The sequence below is a fragment of the Acipenser ruthenus genome, chromosome 5, assembly GCF_902713425.1.
Source record: "Acipenser ruthenus chromosome 5, fAciRut3.2 maternal haplotype, whole genome shotgun sequence".
NCBI lineage: Eukaryota > Metazoa > Chordata > Actinopteri > Acipenseriformes > Acipenseridae > Acipenser > Acipenser ruthenus.
In genome coordinates this window covers 83,550,187-83,570,798 of record NC_081193.1, presented here as the reverse complement: position 1 = coordinate 83,570,798, position 20,612 = coordinate 83,550,187, and the positions used below count along the sequence as shown (strand labels likewise).

Below are 20,612 nucleotides of genomic sequence, written 5' to 3'. Positions count from 1 at the left end.
ATGCCCCTGCCAATACTGCCAAACTGGCCACAAATTATGGACAAGTTAAAGGGATGATGAGGAGGAATTTCAAACTGAATGATAGTATAAGTCCAGTATATGCAGTTAATTTATTAAAGAAAATACATTGTTATTTACGTACCAGGAAAGAAACAGGAGGAATTGTACTGTGCAACAGTATGTTTCCCATCATCTCAACGCTACCTTGTCATTCATGAATAGTGATCTTATTTAAAAGTTACAAAATTGAAATGTACATGTATTGCTTCACTCTGTGTTTGAGATTTCTTAGTTACATTTTAAATACCGACAGAGATGTTCATTTAGTTGGGCAACCCTTCATTGTGCTTTAAAAAAATTGTCTCTTTTATGTTTCTGAAAGCTTCATTTTTCCCCCTTAACTTTCTGTTCTTACAGAATTAAATATCATTAAATATGACTGTACGAGTATTACAGTGACCAATAAGCAGTAGTAATGCAGAAAAATGCAAACGAAAAATACGTTCTTATAATTTTTAATGAGATTGTGTAGTGTGTGTGAAAAAAAAAAAAGCATATACATCTGGATGTACAGATTTCCAAGAATCTTCGCTTAAGACACAGACATGGCGATACTGTTGCTGTTATTGGAATGAAGAAAAAGATGAAAACACACTTAGGGCAGCAGTGTGGAGTAGTGGTTAGGGCTCTGGACTCGGAGGGTTGTGAGTTCAATCCCTAGTGGGGGACACTGCTGTTGTACCCTTGAGCAAGGTACTTTACCTAGGTTGCTCCAGTAAAAACCCAACTGTATAAATGGGTAATTGTATGTGAAATAATGTATAATGTGATATCTTGTAACAATTGTAAGTCGCCCTGGATAAGGGCGTCTGCTAAGAAATAAATAATAATAATAATAATAATAATAATGAAGGCAACAAACCCGTAGAATCCCGTCTCATCATGCGAATGGTCTACTGTTAGTATATATAACAAAGAAAAGTGTCTGTGTTCATATGTATTATCTATACACAGACAGAGACTGTTTAAATCATGATATAGGATAAAGTTTAAAAGTTCATAAAAACGCACATCCTTGGAGTTTATTAGCCTTTGTGTTAACAATCGTTTAGTATATGATGGGACACAACATTTTGGGCATGTGCGTTTCAGGAACGCATGAACAGAAAAGCTAACACGACCTCTGCATAAAAAATATTCTGCACCAGTATTTTTCCCCACTTTTTTATATATATATTTTTTTTATGTAAGGTAAAGTTGAATCCGCTACAGTATTAACTTGAATGTTTATGTTTGTTAGTTTACTAACCCAAAGCTTTTCGCTGAATAGTGGTTTGCTTTATCTGTTTGTGTTCATCACTGTAAAAGTGTACCATAGTAGTAAGTGATAACCTAAAAAACAAGCAAACATTTCAACATTTAGAAATATATTTGTACAGTAATAAAGAATTTCAATGAATAAATAATAAAAAACATAACACCAGGAGCGTCTGAGATTTGACGTATCAAACAATCTCACGACATGTGTCATCTAATTCTGGAATCACTGTCCTTTGTAGCCTCCACTGTTTGTATTACAGCAGGCTTTTGAAAAGTAAAATTCACAGCAGGAGTATGTAGCCTAATAATAAAGTCTATTTCCAAATCAGACAAGCCGCTGAGGTGTCCCCTAGTGACAGCAGCAATGTCTTCTGGCAGGAATTTTTTTTATCTGTAAATAAGAAAAGGATATTTTACCATTTTCAAGTGACCTGCATGTTTTTTCAGTTCCTCAGTAGAATCCTGATTATTTCAGCGATGGTGCTTGACTGAGTGACTCCAACACAGTGGCAGAATTGGAGTCTGATATTCAGCCCCTGCATTGTGGCTCTTCTCTGATGGAGTGACTGATGCCTGGTTCCGTGTGACTGACTGGTAATTGAAAGGTGGAGACGTGTGTTTCCCTCTACTAGATTGATTCCGATCTCTGCTGATTTACGCATTCGCTCACCTTGCTGTTGAATGCTTTCTATCAGAGCCTCTACCTGGGTTTATCCTCCCCTCTCGGTGGCTCATCCAGTTCTGGATTCATGTTCCTTTATGGAAAGTGTTATTATTATTATTATTATTTGTTTATTTAGCAGACGCCTTTATCCAAGGCGACTTACAGAGACTAGGGTGTGTGAACTATGCATCAGCTGCAGAGTTACTTACAATTACGTCTCACCCGAAAGACGGAGCACAAGAAGGTTAAGTGACTTGCTCAGGGTCACACAATGAATCAGTGGCTGAGGTGGGATTTGAACTGGGGACCCCCTGGTTACAAGCCCTTTTCTTTAACCACTGGACCACACAGCCCCCTATGTTATATGAGAATACCCCAAAATCAAGTACAACTCTTTCTGTAACAGTGTGTTAGCAGGTGTTTGAAGCCCAAAAAGAATCTAGGAGAGATTTAATTAGCATTTATTTTAATGGTCCATGGTAGCTTTTGAATCAATATGATGCAGTATCTTTTGACTTACCACAGACTGACAAGTAAGCTATTTATACTGTAGTGCACCTGTGCACACTTTATAATTAGCGGATCTCCTACTGGGCCAACACAACGGCCCAACACATTGTATTTAACCTACCGTAGCTTAGATTAAGAGCTGTGTTCCCTCTGCTGGAAGCCAGGCTGGCCCGAGTTTGCCTTTGTATTCAGTGAGTTTCACAATTTCAGTAGCATGCACCAGGGTGCCACTGTCCTCTGCAATGAAATGAGCATCTGCTCTGTGGGGGGTAAATCTTGTTTGGTCAATCACTTTCTCGGCTCACAGCTCACTGTTGTGTAGATTAAGACCAGAGTTTAATAAGTGTTGGCTACGTGATTGTTATTTGTGCACAGATGTGGTTCCTCTTAACAGAAATAAGCTTTGCATATGTACACATACTGCATGCACTGCCTGTACTTGGCACCCTTAAATGGTTCTGTATTCGTGTGCAAAACAAAAATGATATACTGGACAGGCTGGCTATGCTTTGTAGGTGAACCCTTGCATGTAACCCTGCTGCTATTGATGAGCAGTTGAGCTTCCCAGCCTTGCACACCTTCTTCAGTTTTAGCATGTCCCATATTTTTTCATGTGTCCATATTTCTGTCTGAATCTTTGTTTCACTTACAATAAAGGGAAAGGTTATGTGGATGTTCTCTAAATGTACCAGTTTTCACAAAGCTTCATATTAAAAAGGAATATTGATAGTTGACATTTGACCATTTATAATTTTTAGCAGAATGAGTAGTTAAAAGCCTTCTTAACAGGAAGCCAGAATTCAGGCAAACAAGAAAGTACAATTCAAGGGATTTATTATTATTATTTTTTTTTAGCAGACGCCCTTATCCAGGGCAACTTACAATTGTTACAAGATATCACATTATTTTTTACATACAATTACATCATTTTTTACACATTATTTTTACATACAATTACCCATTTATACAGTTGGGTTTTTACTGGAGCAATCTAGGTAAAGTACCTTGCTCAAGGGTACAGCAGCAGTGTCCCCCACCTGGGATTGAACCCACGACCCTCCGGTCATGAGTCCAGAGCCCTAACCAATACTCCACACAGCCCTAAATCTGCTTCAAGGACTGGTTTTAAAACGCCTGCTTTTAAATCACAGTTGCAACCGTGTATTAAAGAGTACAAATATAGCGTTACACGTCCCCACATGTTGCTACAACTGATTAAATAGCGTACCTGTCATTTTTCTCATCATTGTTAACATCCTGCTAACTTTTCACATTTCTAACTTTAAAGTCTGTTTCAAAAGTCTTTTCAAAATGGCTGCTCTAACATTGTCATGTAGGTAATACAGCAGTAACAATCCATGATATGGTACAGAACAGAAAAGCCAGAACACTTGTTATGTTTTTTTTTTTTGTTTGTTTTTTTTAAATGATTTAAAGGACAGATCTCAAACCCCAGTGCACTAGAGTGGAAATTTGAAAAAAACATTCAAACAAACTTTAAAGTTATCAGTGTAAAAAGTTGGCAGGATGTTAACAATGAAAAGACAAATTACAGGTACATTATTTAAACAGTTGTAGCAACACATGGGGACATGTAACGCTATATTTTTCAGAACCCCCCTACTCACTCTTTAAGGTAATATAAATTATAGTAAATTACAGTTCTTTATTTTCATTTCTCAAAGCTACAGTGTTAGTGTCTCTGACTACAGACACCGACATTTATCTCAGGAACTACTTCCTTTATTTATCTCAGGAATAATGTGAGCTACCAAGAGTTATCTTTTACAACAAAGGTTCAAATTAACTTATTCTATAGAATACCACCAAAATGCAATACCTTACTGTTCCTGTATAGCACCTGAAAAAAAAAAAAAAGAAAAAAAAATATATATATATTCTATCAGTTTATTGTAACCATGTGGGGCTGTTTAATAAAACCAGAATCAAGGAAACATGCACAGCCTTACAAGAGAAGATACATGTAGGTTTCTGTAATCAAGATATGACAAGTGAGAAATACTAGCCATCTAACCATGTAAAATTAAAATACAGAACTGTAATTTACTAGATCCTAGTATAGAAGTGGCATTGTCTACTTTCACATGGTTGGTTTCTGATATTTAACTAGCATTAGCCAGAAAAGGGGAACTTGTTGTAATTCACGTTCTTTGCAAACATCTTCTTTAAATATAAACTAAACCCTGTTTCCCTTTTTATAACAGTAGTCAGCATTATAATAAGAGCTATAACAAAATTCTGTATTTCCATACTGTACAGTATGAACAGAAATTAGAAATCTGTTTTTAGTTCCGGACTGTGACTGCCACAGGTCTTTTAATGAACTGGCTCGCCACTGTGTCCACCGGTTGTAGCAATTATGTGACAGGTGTTTGCAGTTTTATTTTTTTAATAAAACATTATTTATGTCCTTTTTCCATTTCCATTCCACTTCAGGGGAATTAGTCATTAGTGATATTCAGAGGGTTACAAGGTGAGTTGGGACTAAGTAAAGAAGAACCAGCATTAGAGATATGTGCATACACCAGCATTAGAGATATGTGCATACACCAGCATTAGAGATATGTGCATACACCAGCATTAGAGATATGTGCATACACCAGCATTAGAGATATGTGCATACACCAGCATTAGAGATATGTGCATACACCAGCATTAGAGATATGTGCATACACCAGCATTAGAGATATGTGCATACATCAGCATTAGAGATATGTGCATACACCAGCATTAGAGATATGTGCATACACCAGCATTAGAGATATGTGCATACACCAGCATTAGAGATGTGCATACACCAGCATTAGAGATATGTGCATACACCAGCATTAGAGATATGTGCATACACCAGCATTAGAGATATGTGCATACACCAGCATTAGAGATATGTGCATACACCAGCATTAGAGATTAGGGCAGCAGTGTGGAGTAGTGGTTAGGGCTTTGGACTCTTGACCAGGGGGTTGTGGGTTCAATCCCCAGTGGGAGACACTGTTGTTGTACCCTTGAGCAAGGTACTTTACCTAGATTGCTCCAGTAAAAACCCAACTGTATAAATGGGTAATTGTATGTAAAATAATGCGATATCTGTATAATGTGAAATAATGTATAATGTGATATCTTGTAACAATTGTAAGTCGCCCTGGATAAGGGCGTCTGCTAAGAAATAAATAATAATAATAAATAATAATTAGAGATATGTGCATACACCAGCATTAGAGATATGTGCATACACCAGCATTAGAGATATGTGCATACACCAGCATTAGAGATATGTGCATACACCAGCATTAGAGATATGTGCATACACCAGTTCAGGCACTGTTAGTTCTGGTTTGTGTTCATAACACTGAGGCTGTAGTGCAGTAACAGCTTCCCTGTCATTTCAAATATTTGAAGACTTACTTAGAACTTAGAACTTACGATAAGAACAGTATTTATTTGTTCCTTTTTATTGTTGGGTTTTGCTGAAGAGAGACTGAATTTAATTACAATTTGTGCCGCCACAGACAGAAAAAGTGTTAAAGAGTTTACTCAGATACTGTACAGTTTGTATCAGTTTGAGAAATTCATTGTGGACAAATGTCCTACTCATGTCAGATAATGAAAGACACATGTTTCATGTCAAGTAGTGGGATTTAAGTAACCTAGTTACTATACCATTTACAATACAATATTAATACATTTTCATTAGAGTTGGGGTTATTGCCAATAGTGCAGTGTTTATCAGTTTATATTTCCTATACAATTTTATCTAACAGTAAACACAGCGTTTAGATACGAACGCCCTTTTATATATTTCTACAGTATTAAACCACAGAGGTTTGCTTACTACAATAGGATATGAAAGTAATTGAAATGATGGTGTAACTAAACAATATAAACCACTATGCCAAATACACAGAATTCGTAATCCTTACTGTGCCAGAGTCTGCCAACAACCTGTTACACTAGCTAGCACAATCCATACATTGGTCTATACATGTTCCTCTGTCTGCTGAATCTTCAGATTATGCTACTCAATAATTTTGCTAAAGAAGTCCTAATCAAGTTTCGCCATAATTGTTTTATATACAAATTGTCATGCGTATGAACACTTTGACTATATACCTGTTGATAGAATATGCAACCACAGCAAGAGATATTGGTCCCCATGAATAACTGTACTGTAATGACTTTTATATTTAATTTAGTATTATTCAAAAAATGATGCTATATTAACACTTTCCACTAATTATGCCTGCTTAAATTTCAATTTCCATATCACTTGCCCTTCAAACGCAGACTTAATAAGGGAAAGTGGAAAACCCAATCCAATGAGGCCTTATATATGAATGGAATGATCAGCCAGTAAATACTAGGGTTAGTCCTGAACCTGAGTCCTGTCAAGGATTTGGCCTAAACTCTAGTACTTGCAGGCCTCTGGAAGCATGAAAAACTCCATAGCCAGTCAAGGATTCGGCAGAACACATTGAGAGTGTACTGTACTGTACTGTACTTCTTGATTACTCAAAGCAGAGTCCCATACTGAATCTTGGCTTCTAAGTACAGTAAGATTTGGACTAAGCTGGTTATGTATTTGGCAGAACTGGCTCCAAAACTTTTTCAGGGTCAATTTCTGTAGATACTCTTTAGAAGATACAGTCTTCATCTGTCACCACATAAACTGAATATTGATGAGCTGTAGCTCCTTCCTTTAAATCATTAAATATTTCCATTGGAATCCTTTTGGTAACACTTCACAATGCTGTCACATACAGTATCCTTCCATCAGGGTTTAAATTGGTTTCCCCTTCTATTTGCTATTGACAAGAAGCATGGCTATCGTTCTTTTAACTGACAGTTCTCAGATATGCCAATAAAATAAACCCTGTACTCAGTGTTCAGCTAATAGGCTGGCCTTATCTGGAACCCCCAATATCAAGAATGGATCTAAAGTGCCCATGATGTGGTTCACCATTTTAAGCATTTAAGGGCATTGTAGTTGAGGAACATGATTACGGTGTGAGATTGAGTTGAGGTGAGGGGTTATCTGAAGTGTTTTCATTTACTGCCTCGTTCATTCAGTGGAAAGTATTCCAATCTACCCCAGGGGAAATTTATAAAAATGCTTTACCCAATATGGTACGCTGCTCTGTTGGGTATTAAAAGTAACAAGAATCCATCCAGTTGTGGCTTAATTGGATTTTATTTGACATCTCAAAGCATATGTTGAATTAATGCTTAGAAAAAGGAAGAACATTTAAAACTGCCTTTCTCTTTATCACTTACCCCCCACCCCCATAGAAAATGCTAAATAATTGTTAATTTGTAAATATTCAACATGCACAGTATTCAGTTACATCTGGGAGTTTATTAGATGGCAGTTCTTATTGTAATGTCATTCATCATTTAGAACATTTAAAAAAAATCATGAAATCCACTTAATTAATCTCATTAGAATTTGTATTTATCACAGACCTACTATAGCAACAAGAAGTCAATAGAAGTTACTTTAAATCCAGTAAATAGTAGTCTTTTGAGGACCAACATGCTAGTAAAATATTTTTTTCATTTATGAAAATAAAAAGTTGTTAGCCTAGAGCAGGGGTGGCCAAACTTCCTGACCCTACGAGTCGCATACCAAAATGTTCATATGGCCAAGAGCTGCAAGACACATACTGTAAAACATGTTTGCGAGCAAGATTTTAAATACTACCATTTTTTTAAAATTATTTTGGATATAGGAGGCTGTGTGGGCCAGTGGTTAATGAAAAGGGGCTTGTAAGCAGGAGGTCCCCGGTTGAAATCCCGGTTCACTCACTGACTCACTGTGTGACCTTGAGCAAGTCAATTAACCTCTCTGTCTCTCGGGTGAGACGTTGTTGTAAGTGACTGCAGCTGATACATAGTTCACACACCCTAGTCTCTGTGAGTTTCCTTGAGTAAAGGCGTCTGCTAAATAAACTAATAATAATTATAACAGAATCTTGCACTTACCTAGTTCAGTAGTTATCTCTTGATGGCAGCCAAATACAAGGGAGGGCATTGCAGAGCCTTACAGTTTCTGTGTCATTTTTATTGTACTGTACATCTACAGTGTAACACTATGGTGTTTTCCCATTATTTCTGTTTATACTGTATGTATTACGCACTTTAAATAGAATATATGCAGTTATTATGAAGCAAAATACAATAACTAACCTGATTTTACCAAAAACACCACATAAAAAGACACATTTTTGTAAGGATTCTTTTTGAAAAGCTCTTCCTTAAGATCTGAATATTCAGTTTAAAAAAACAAAAATGTTTTTTTTTTTTTTTTTGGCATGACTGCTGTGTGTATTACACTTTTGAGAGCTTTGTGGATGACAAATGCTTTGTATTTATTTTAAAAGGGCTTACCTGCTCATTACGAGACTCCCACATGCCTTTTGGCAAAATCCAAACGGGATTTGATATGGGTTTTTTTCAGCAATGGCTTTCTTCTCGCCACTCTTCCATAAAGCCCAGCTTTGTGGAGCGTCCGGGTTATAGTTGTACCATGGACGGTTTCTCCCATCTCAGCTGTGGATCTCTCCAGCTCCTTCAGCATTACCATTGGCCTCTTGGTTGCTTCTCTGACTAATGCCCTCCTTACCTGGTCACTGAGTTTTGGTGGACGGCCTTCTCTAGGCAGAGTCGCGGTTGTGCCATATTCTTTCAATTTTTTAATAATGGATTTAACGGTGCTCCGGGGGATGTTCAGAGTTTGGGATATTTTTTTATAACCCAACCCTGATTGGTGCTTCTCCAGAACTTTATTCCAGACTTGTTTTGATAGCTCCTTGGTCTTCATGATGCTGTTTGTTTAGATATGCTCTCTAACAAACCCACGAGGCCTTCCCGAAACAGGTGTATTTAATCTGAGATCATGTGACACTTTAATTGCACACAGGTGGACTCCATTCAACTAATTATGTGACTTCTGAAGGCAATTGGTTGCACCAGAGCTTATTTAGGGGTGTCACAGCAAAGGGGGTGAATACTTATGCAATCAAGACTTTTCAGTTTTCTATTTGTAAATAATTTTGAAAAATATGTAGATTTTTTTCCCCACTTTTTCCCCACTTTGACATTATGGACTATTCCATGTTGTAACCTACAAAATGTGGAAAAGTCCAAGGGGGGTGAATACTTATGCAAGGCACTGTATATATACAGTGTGTGTATATATATATATATATATATATATATATATATATATATATTAGCCTGGTGTGTGAGGATAGGGCAGTCAGCTTCTAACCAAAAAGAATTGCGTGTTTAGGCCACTAAGGTTGCATCCGGGTGATGGTGCTGAAGTTGCTTGGGGATGTATCCAAAATAAATGCATTGCATTGTGCTTCTTGTTTAGTTCCCAGGATAGATGCATGGCTAAAAGAGACCTAATAAAAAAAGTAAAATGTGCATGTAGAACATGCCTTGAATCTCATTTAAATGTAATAATATTATTATTATTATTATTATTATTTATTTCTTAGCAGACGCCCTTATCCAGGGCAACTTACAATCGTAAGCAAATAGATTTCAAGTGTTACAATACAAGTAATAAAATGAGAGCAAGAAATACAATAACTTTTGTTCAAGTGTGACAAACCACAATTCAATAATACAGCAGATAAGTGATAGTTACATCAGGATATGATTAAATAGTGATAGTTACATCAGGATGTGATTAAATACAAAGTACTACAGGTTAAACACTTGGCAGATTACAGTATTCTGAATTACAGGATTAAATGCAGTAAAATAGGGGGCAGATAAGAGCAAAATAAAGCACATTTACATGAAGGGTGATAGTGTCCCAGGATACAAACAGAGGAGTTCTACAGGTGCTGTTTGAAGAGGTGAGTCTTAAGGAGGCGCCGGAATGTGGTCAGGGACTGGGCAGTCCTGACATCTGTAGGAAGGTCATACCACCACTGCGGAGCAAGGGTGGAGAAGGAGCGGGCTCTGGAGGCAGGGGAGCGTAGCGGAGGTAGAGCTAGTCTTCTAGTGCAGGCGGAGCGGAGAGGTCGAGTGGGGGTGTAGGGAGAGATGAGGGTCTGGAGGTAGCTGGGTGCAGTCTGGTCAAGGCATCTGTAGGCTAGTACAAGAGTCTTGAACTGGATGCGAGTGGTGATCGGGAGCCAGTGGAGTGAGCGGAGTAGTGGAGTAGCGTGGGCGAAGCGAGGCAGAGAGAACACCAGGCGGGCAGCAGAGTTCTGGATGATAAACTTTATGATAAACTTTATGAAAGAGAGCCAGTTTGAAACCTCTCAGGTCTCTTGGGCTTTATTTCTTTCTTTTGTTTATTGAATTTTCTGTGTTTACAATCTTAAGGCAGACAATGAAGGAGACAGAAAATGTACAAACGTACAAACCTAAGTAACGTGATTTTTAATGCATCCGTTAATTTATATATATATATATATATATATATATATATATATATATATATATATATATATATATATATATATATATATATAAAGGCTTTGATTAGAAATGTCAATTGTTTTTTTTAACCTACGGTAGCAACTACCAAAAAAAAAAAAATGCACAGCTAACCACTATTGAAAACACAGTTAAACTGTACCCTGAAGCTGTATTCTTTCTCTGACAGACACTTTTTTATTATTATTCCTTTCTATAGTTCAATTTTGTGGGAAGGATCCTTGGACCCAGAGGACTAACAGCAAAGCAGCTGGAAGCAGAGACGGGGTGTAAGATCATGGTCCGAGGCAAGGGCTCAATGAGGGACAAAAAAAAGGTATGTTTCAAGAGTGCTGGAATTTACTCTGCTAAGTGTAGCACTTTAGCATATAATCATGGACTTACAGTATTTCAAATAGATTTTCTGTGTGAAATATGCAAATAATTCTCTGAAATACGAAAAATACCTGGTGCTAAATATTTGGCCAGAAAGGCTAAATATATAGTGGCAGGCAGTTATATATACTGAAAGCTGTGTGGTCTCAAATTACAAATCTATTGGTAAATGAATGGCCATTATACCCTGAGGTGCAGGATTCTGAATCGCATTATCGTATTGTGTTCAACTAGTCCCTAGGTCTTTCTTTTATACTCCAAAGATCAGCAATATTACTTTAATATCATTTCAGGTGGTTTTGCTGAGTTATGTAAAAAAAAAAAGATGGAGTGTGCGGTCTAGGTTCCCTTGCAATTAGAGTAATGCATTTGTGACATTTTTAAGACATTTGTACCTAGTTAACCTTCTGCGCCAATTTGAAAAGGTTCCCGGGATAGAAATAAAGTAGATTTTACACCATTCAAACCACAAATCGAATCTATGGTACGATAGTGTTTGCCCAAGGATGGAGAAACTAAAGATGCATTTAATCACTCCATGTCAGGTTGACCATCCCAATGGCAGTCTGGTGTAGAAAGAGATTAAATGTATTCAAATTAAATTGAGCAGCATTAGATTAAATATACAGACCAGATTGATACAGTACATACATTCTACAGCTTCAGTGTAACAATCAGGCCCTTAACTCAAAGATACTATAATGTCTGCTGTTACACAGTGTACAAATCTTAGCATATAGTAGGAAAACTGCTGCCCTGAGGGTTGAAAAAGTGAGACAGTGGGTAGTGGTCACCAAAACCACAGGCTGAGGGAACAGTTTTGCAATTTAAGGGGAAACTGGTGTCAATATCTGTTTTATTAAACTCTAAAAAAAAAAATATATATATATATATATATATATATATATATATATATATATGTGTGTGTGTGTGTGTGCGTGTGCGTGTGTGTGTGTACAGATGAACCCACTTTATATCATGATTGCCGTGCAGGCATAATTCGTGATATAAAGCGGGTCATGCTATAAACCGGGTTTCACGTTTGCCTGTGACAGCAAGAAAAAAAGAAAGAAAACTAACGGTGAATTAAAGAGCAGTGTTTTACATTTAGTCGTGTACATTTAGTCGTTCTTTACATGATTATTGGTTGTTAGTTGCGTTAGAAATTAATTCTGTCCTGTGGTTACCTAGTAAAGCCCATCCATGCAGCATTTGACAGGCTGTAGAAAACATGACAATAAGCGGGTTTGTGAGATGATATTAAGAGAGGCGATTTCTCAAAGAACCTATGGTGTGTGGCGAGTGGTTTTAGAAAAATCGTGGTAATAAGGGCATGATATTAAGCAAGGTGATATAAAATTGGTTCATCTGTATAGTCATCAAGAGGAATCTGTGATGCCTGGCTGGTCTGACATTTTGTTTATAGTGCCGTGGCATCAGAGGCCAATATTGACCCTGTCTGTAAAGATAGTTTTCACTTTTGGCCAAATTGGGGTTTTATGAAACGTGATCCATAAGGGTTCCTACACATATGTTTCTTTGAGGAATCACCTTTTAACTACATTACAAATGCCTTCATCTCATTTCCGTGTCAGTCTTTATGTAGCTTTAGTTATGGTTCATGTGAAAATGTGTTCTTTATAGAAGGCATATACTGTTTAGCCCAGCCATGCATTTTATCAGATAAACTGATCCTTAGCAGACAGGACAGCTAACTAATTTGAAATTAGGTTTACTTATGCAGAAAGGCGTTCATTAGAAGAAAAAATAATTAAAGATTTGTAAAGAAATAAATAATTTGTCCTTTCTGAGATTTCAGGCATTTGTATTGCCATAACGAAGACCAAAATCTCATAGTGCTGTTTCATGTATCAGACTGGTCCTATAGCAGAGTGTTTGTCTTTATAATTGCCAGGGACTTGAAAAGGACTCAAATTACAGTACGTGCACTGCCTGTCATCGACTTCAGTTCCATCGTATTGGGCTCCTGTCATTGACTTCTTTCCCACAGCACTTGTATACAAGAACATGCAATCTACACTAGATAAATCCCTGCAGAGGCACAGACAAGTGACCTGATGTGCATACACTGCATCCTGCACAGACGTGGCATTTACAGGAGATTGATTGCTAAAATCTAAATCTTAAGATGTCTGAGTCCCCATCAGTAGCCCAGGGATTCATGCTGGGATGCCCAGTCTTTTGTGTTCTTCTGTGGGCTGTGTAGCACACTGTACCTGCATTGTGTTTTCCTTACAGAAGCAGAAAATAGGGTGCTACAGTGATGCCCTTGTGGAGCTGTCTTGTTCACTCAGTGCTTCACTTGTAAAATACTGTATTATAATTCAAAGCGTTACATTTGTGTCCATTATTTAAATTAAAATAGATTTTCCAGGGGGAGGATGTGTGCACAGAAAGCATAATGCAGCAGCTTTGGCATTTACACTGTCTTTTGATTCAGTGCCAGCTGCCCTTATGATCTAGAGCAGCATCACTTCTGACCCTGGCACTTTGTGTTGTCCTGTGCGTGCAATGCCTCTACCTTCAGTTTAGAAACGACACATGCTTACTTCTCAGTAATGTGCAGAGCAGCAAATATAGATCTAAGCAGGACAGATTTCTGTCAAGGTCAAGGGTAGAATGAGTTGCATACAGACAGCTCTGTTTGTTTCTTGTCCATCCAAAACTAGAGTACAATAAGATATCAAAATTGTCACAATATCTATCACTATACATTCGGAGGACCCAATATTGTATGATGGATAAATTGGATTTTAAGTTGGTTTTAAGCAAATGAGGTGTGATGGAAGATGAGCCAGTTGGAGGAGATTCCTTAACATGTTTGATGTTCAGTAAACAGAATATTTATATTGTGTAAGAGAACATGTTATTTACTGAAACACAATGTACCATTTTACCTCAAAACTAAAGCTTCCTCTAACAGTCAGATTTAGACCTGAAATCTGAACCAAGGCTGCAGGTTTGTCGTATTGCCCTGCCACTTTCTCTTAAATGAGTAATATAGAGATCTGCAAAAGGAAACAAACTGAAACTTTGAGTCAGTTCTGTATTATTTAAACCATAAATTAATGCGTACATTATTGCTTACAGTCATGAAAAACAAGAACTTTCTCTGTACCACCAGCTGCAGACTAGTTACAGCATGATGCATCTGTGAAAGTAAGTTTTACTTACAGGAAAATATTTGTAACAGCTTGGACAAAGTGATGTAGGCAGATTTAGGCACATTTAGAGTTATTCTACCATATAATACTTTTTGGCACGTGTATTGTTGTGGTTATTCAGATTTCATCAGTGAAGGAAACTGATCTGTTGTAAACACTATCCCAAAAACATTATTAAAAAAGCATGTTTTTTCTATTAAATAAAAACCATACATCATACTTCGTTATATATTGTGTACTGATTGCACTGGTTAATTCCATCAGTGCTTGCCCAGGGTGAATGATCACAGGTGTTAGATGTGTGTTTTTAATTCAACGAGTGACATCTTAGCCAAACACCTGGCAAATTGTACTGATATCTACAGCTATGGCCAAAAGTTTTGCATCACCTAGAATTTTAGGATTGAGACATAATTAAACTAAAAAAAAAACTAAAAAAAACCAACAACAAAAAAACTGTATTAACATTAAAATGCAGATCTTTTATTTAACATCAAAGAAACTACAAAATGATATTGCAAAAGTGTACCGGAAGCCATAACAGAAGTACAGTATTTCATGTTCACATTTTTAAATTGTTGTCAGTTTTTTGTTAAGTATATGGAAAACTACAAAGCGGTGTGTAATTCAATGTTAATGCAACATTATTCAGCAGGATTCATTTGACTTTTAGGTCATTCTGTAGTGTGCAGCAGTGTGGAGTAGTGGTTAGGGCTCTGGACTCTGGACCAGTGGGTCATGGGTTCAATCCCCGGTGGGGGGACACTGCTGCTGTATCCTTGAGCAAGGTACTTTACCTAGATTGCTTCCCGTAAAAACACCACTGTATAAATGGGTAATTGTATGTAAAAATAATGTGATATCTTGTAACAATTGTAAGTCACCCTGGATAAAGGCATCTGCTAAGAAATAAAACAAACAAATAGGGAACTGCGATGAAAAACCTGGCAAAGCTGCCAAATTAACTGGAATGTTTATTACCCTTTTTTTTCAAACTCAGTGTGAGAAAACAAAACATTTGAAAGTACTTGACATAATTTGTAACAGACAGAAAAAAATGCTGCAAGCTTGCTCTGCATAATGATTTGGGAATCACTATTTGCCTCCATCAAATTTAAGGGGTGTTACACTTAAGGGAGGTTAATTTGGAATTTTGAATAAAAACCAGAACTTTGTCAATGTGTGTGCTTGCTTCAGTGATTTCTAGGTAGCATGTTTGCTGTTTGGAGAGCCTGCCTGTCAGGCAATCCGTTCAGAACACAGTGCCCACTGAGGGTGCTTACCTGTCAGCATAGCTTCAGGAGTGGAAGAGAACTAAGTGCCATGTTCCTCAGTGATGTACACGCTTTGCAGAGCTGTAAATAACTGTGAGGTCGGTCGAGGCATGGGTTCACCAAAACAGAGATTACAAAACATGCAAAATAATCACTGGAAACTTTTTTTTTTTTAAATGCATTGCTGTCTCGATTGTGTTTGTGTATTTGTGTGTGGGGGGGGGGTTGGATAGATAAGATACCACTTAAATCATCTAGCTCTGCTGCTTTGTAAATAATATAAACTATGAACACTTACAACTGGCAAATCAAATTTATTGAAACATCTGAATAGCAACTAAAGTAAAGTTTTTTGACCGACAATAGATCCTGATTGCCTGTAATATAACCACCTGGCAAAGTCACTGACAAAGCCTTTAAATAGCGCTGGGCTGTGTAAATATGGTATGTACAGTACTGTAGTTTTAATGTGGGTTATAAAGAAAATGTAAGGGTACATTCAGACCTTTTTTTTAATGTGTTACATGTTCCTATGTGTTGCTATAACTGTTTATGTAAGGTGTGTTTATTGTTAAAAATTTTTTTTTTTTTACATTTTGACAACTTTTAAATTGCATTCCCTGCCTCAAGATGGCTTCACATGTAGTTCTGAGAGGTCCATGCGGGTACATGTGAAGCCATGTAATTACAAGATGTAATTAACATTGACTTTCACTATAAACAACATTTTGATTCAAATTGCTGAAAGCATGAATTCAATATCTGAGCAATATATATATATATATATATATATATATATATATATATATATATACAGACGTGCTCAAATTTGTTGGTACCCCTCCACAAAAATCGAAGAATGCACAATTTTCTCTGAAATAACTTGAAACTGACAAAAGTAATTGGCATCCACCATTGTTTATTCCATATTTAATAGAAATCAGACTTTGCTTTTGATTTTTTATTCAACATAATATTGTAAATAATAAAACAAATGAAAATGGCATGGACAAAAATGATGGGACCCTTAACCTAATATTTTGTTGCACAACCTTTAGAGGCAATCACTGCAATCAAACGTTTTCTGTAGCTCTCAATGAGACTTCTGCACCTGTTAACAGGTAGTTTGGCCCACTCTTCCTGAGCAAACTGCTCCAGCTGTCTCAGGTTTGATGGCTGCCTTCTCCAGACTGCAAGTTTCAGCTCTTTCCATAGATGTTCGATAGGATTCAGATCAGGACTCATAGAAGGCCACTTCAGAATAGTCAAATGTTTTGTTCTTATCCATTCTTGGGTGCTTTTAGCTGTGTGTTTTGGGTCATTATCCTGTTGGAGGACCCATGACCTGCGACTGAGACAGAGCTTTCTGACACTGGGCAGTACGTTTCGCTCCAGAATGCCTTGATAGTCTTTAGATTTCATTGTGCCCTGCACAGATTCAAGGCACCCTGTGCCAGGCGCAGCAAAGCAGCCCCAAAACATAACCAAGCCTCCTCCATGTTTCACTGTAGGTATGGTGTTCTTTTCTTTGAAAGCTTCATTTTTTTCATCTGTGAACATAGAGCTGATGTGACTTGCCAAAAAGCTCCAGTTTTGACTCATCTGTCCAAAGGACATTCTCCCAGAAGGATTGTGGCTCGTCAATATGCATTTTAGCAAATTCCAGTCTGGCTTTTTTATGTTTTTCTTTCAAAAGTGGAGTCCTCCTGGGTCTTCTTCCATGGAGCCCACTTTCGCTCAAAAAGCGACGGATGGTGCGATCAGAAACTGACGTACCTTCACTTTGGAGTTCAGCTTGTATCTCTTTGGCAGTTATCCTTGGTTCTTTTTCTACCATTCGCACTATCCTTCTGTTCAATCTGGGGTCGATTTTCCTCTTGCGGCTGCGCCCAGGGAGGTTGGCTACAGTTCCATGGACCTTAAACTTCTTAATAATATTTGCAACTGTTGTCACGGGAACATCAAGCTGCTTGGAGATGGTCTTGTAGCCTTTACGTTTACCATGCTTGTCTATTATTTTCTTTCTGATTTCCTTAGACAACTCTCTTCTTTGCTTTCTCTGGTCCATGTTCAGTGTGGTGCACACAATGATACCAAACAGCACAGTGACTACTTTTCTCCATTTAAATAGGCTGAATGACTGATTACAAGATTGGAGACATGTGTGATACTAATTAAAGGAACTAATTAGTTTGAAATATCACTATAATCCAATTATTTATTACCTTTTCTAAGGGGTACCAACAAATGTGTCCAGGCCATTTTAGAATATCTTTGTAGAATCAGCAATAATTCATCTCTTTTCATAGCTTCTTTGCTTTATTCTATGACATACCAAAGGCATGCAAGTATACATGATAAAATAGCTTTTAATTTAATCACTTTTCAGGAGGAATTAAGCATTATTTCAATGAGCTGTAAGGGTACCAACAAATTTGAGCACGTCTGTATATATATATATCAGTGCCTTGCAAAAGTATTCAGACCCCTGACCAATTCTCTCATATTACTGAATTACAAATGGTACATTGAAATTTCGTTCTGTTTGATATTTTATTTTAAAACATAGAAACTCAAAATCAATTATTGTAAGGTGACATTGGTTTTATTTTGGGAAATATTTTTAAGAAAAATAAAAAACTGAAATATCTTGCTTGCATAAGTATTCAACCGCCACACATTAATATTTGATAGAGCCACCTTTCGCTGCAATAACATCTTTAAGTCTTTTGGGGTAAGTATGTACCAGCTTTGCACACAGTGTTGGAGTGATTTTGGCCCATTCTTCTTGGCAGATTTGCTCCAGGTTGTTCAGGTTGGTTGGACGATGCTTGTGGACCGCAATTTTCAAATAGTGCCACAGATTCTCAATGGGATTGAGATCCAATGTTGCTTTGGCCTTGTGCTTGGGATCATTGTCCTGCTGAAAGGTGAATTTCCTCCCAAGCTTCAGATTTTTAGCGGACTGAAGCAGGTTCTCTTGCAGTATATCCCTGTATTTTGCTCCATCCATTCTTCCTTCAATTTTAACAATATGCCCAGTCCCTGCTGATGAGAAGCATCCCCACAGCATGATGCTGCCACCACCATACTTCACTGTAGGGATGGTGTGTCTTGAGGCATGGGCAGTGTTAGGTTTGCGCCACACATAGCGTTTTGAGTTTTGGCCAAAAAGCTCTATCTTGGTCTCATCTGACCACAAAACCTTTTCCCACATCGCAGCTGGGTCACTCTCATGCTTTCTGGCAAACTCCAGACGTGCTTTCAGATGGTACATTTTGAGTAACGTCTTCTTTCTTGCCACCCTCTCATACAGGCCAGTGTTATGCAGAGCTCTTGATATGGTTGACTGGTGCACCATTACTCCACTCTCAGCCACTGAACTCTGTAACTCCTTAAAAGTGATTGTTGGCCTCTCTGTGACTTCTCTCACAAGTCTGCTTCTTCTTTGAGCGCTGAGTTTTGAGGGACGACCTTTTCTTGGCAGTGCCTGGGTGGTGTGATGCAACTTCCACTTCCTGATTATTGATCCGACTGTGCTCACTGGGATATCCAAACACTTGGATATTATTTTGTACCCTTTCCCTAATCTATGCATTTGTATTACTTTATCTCTAACTTCTGTAGAATGCTCTTTGGTCTTCATTTTCCTTCAGATTCACAGCCTGACCAATGATCCTTCAACAGTGGGGTTTTTATCCAGAAAATGTGACAGCAACTTTAATGTTTCACAGGTGGAGGCCAATGGTAAGGTAATTGTGTCCTCGTTAGGGCAATTTCTTTCATCGGTGTAAACTGGGAGCTTCCACAGCACAGGGGTTGAATACTTATGCAAGCAAGATATTTACATTTTTTATTTTTCTTAAAAATATTTCCCAACATAAAACCAATGTCACCTTACAATAATTGATTTTGAGTTTCTGTGTTTTAAAATAAAATATCAAACAGAACGAAATTTCAATGTACCATTTGTAATTCAGTAATATGAGAGAATTGGTCAGGGGTCTGAATATCTTTGCAAGGCACTGTATATATATATATATATATTTAAATATATATAATTGTTCAGGTATTCAGTATTCACATTTTACCCTAATTTACAAATATCCTTCTGTTATAGTACTGTAGATGAACTTCACAGTTAAAGGCACAAAAGTGCAGAATAACCACCTTAGCAAATTATTCAGCCAATGGTTTATGTCCTTCCTCTCTGAATAATAAAGTAGCATGTGTATAGTACCCTTAAGTTATACTGGGCAAGTTGATGTTATTAAAATGTATGGGATGTATTGAATGCTGAACCTTCCAAATGGCTATAAAGACCCTCCAATAAATGCACAACTCCCTCTAACTCGATCACAGTCCATAAAGAAAAGGGCAGCCTGTGACATTTATATATTGGTCCTAACTAATATGCCTACCGCAGCCCAAATGTGACCTTTCTCATTGAAATAGCAACTAGAAGAAATTGTCTCGTTATCTGGCCTCAGATTTATATAGCTGGCAGCCGCTGGTTGTATTCAGAACCCAAGCTGCAGCAACACTACATTTTTAATAAAGTCACCTTGGTTCACCCCCCCTCCCCTCCCCTCCCCCCAAATAAAAACAACAAAAAAACAAACATAATACATTGTCATTTGTAGGTCAGACATCATGCTGTCAACAGAAAACTCTTAGAGACAAGCAACAAGCAAAAAAAATATATAAGTGATGTTAGCTTATGATGTGTGTTTTATTTCTAGTACCGAATGGAAAAATCATTCAAATGCAAGCCGTTGAGCGGGGCTGTGAATATACCTAAAGGAC

At 37.4% G+C, this 20,612-nt stretch overlaps 1 protein-coding gene across 7 annotated transcripts in view; it reads left to right on the top strand.

Moving 5' to 3' along the window:
- LOC117403375 (KH domain-containing RNA-binding protein QKI-like) overlaps positions 1-20,612 on the top strand; it is a 157,247-nt gene that overhangs the window by 56,818 nt on the left and 79,817 nt on the right. For all 7 annotated transcript variants that reach the window (XR_009328755.1, XM_059024653.1, XM_059024656.1 and 4 more), the window contains exon 3: positions 11,172-11,288. Coding sequence is in view for 6 of the 7 variants with exons in the window: in XM_059024653.1 (XP_058880636.1) it covers positions 11,172-11,288 (117 nt within the window). In the remaining variant the exon portion in view is untranslated. The remainder of the gene's footprint in view (positions 1-11,171; positions 11,289-20,612) is intronic.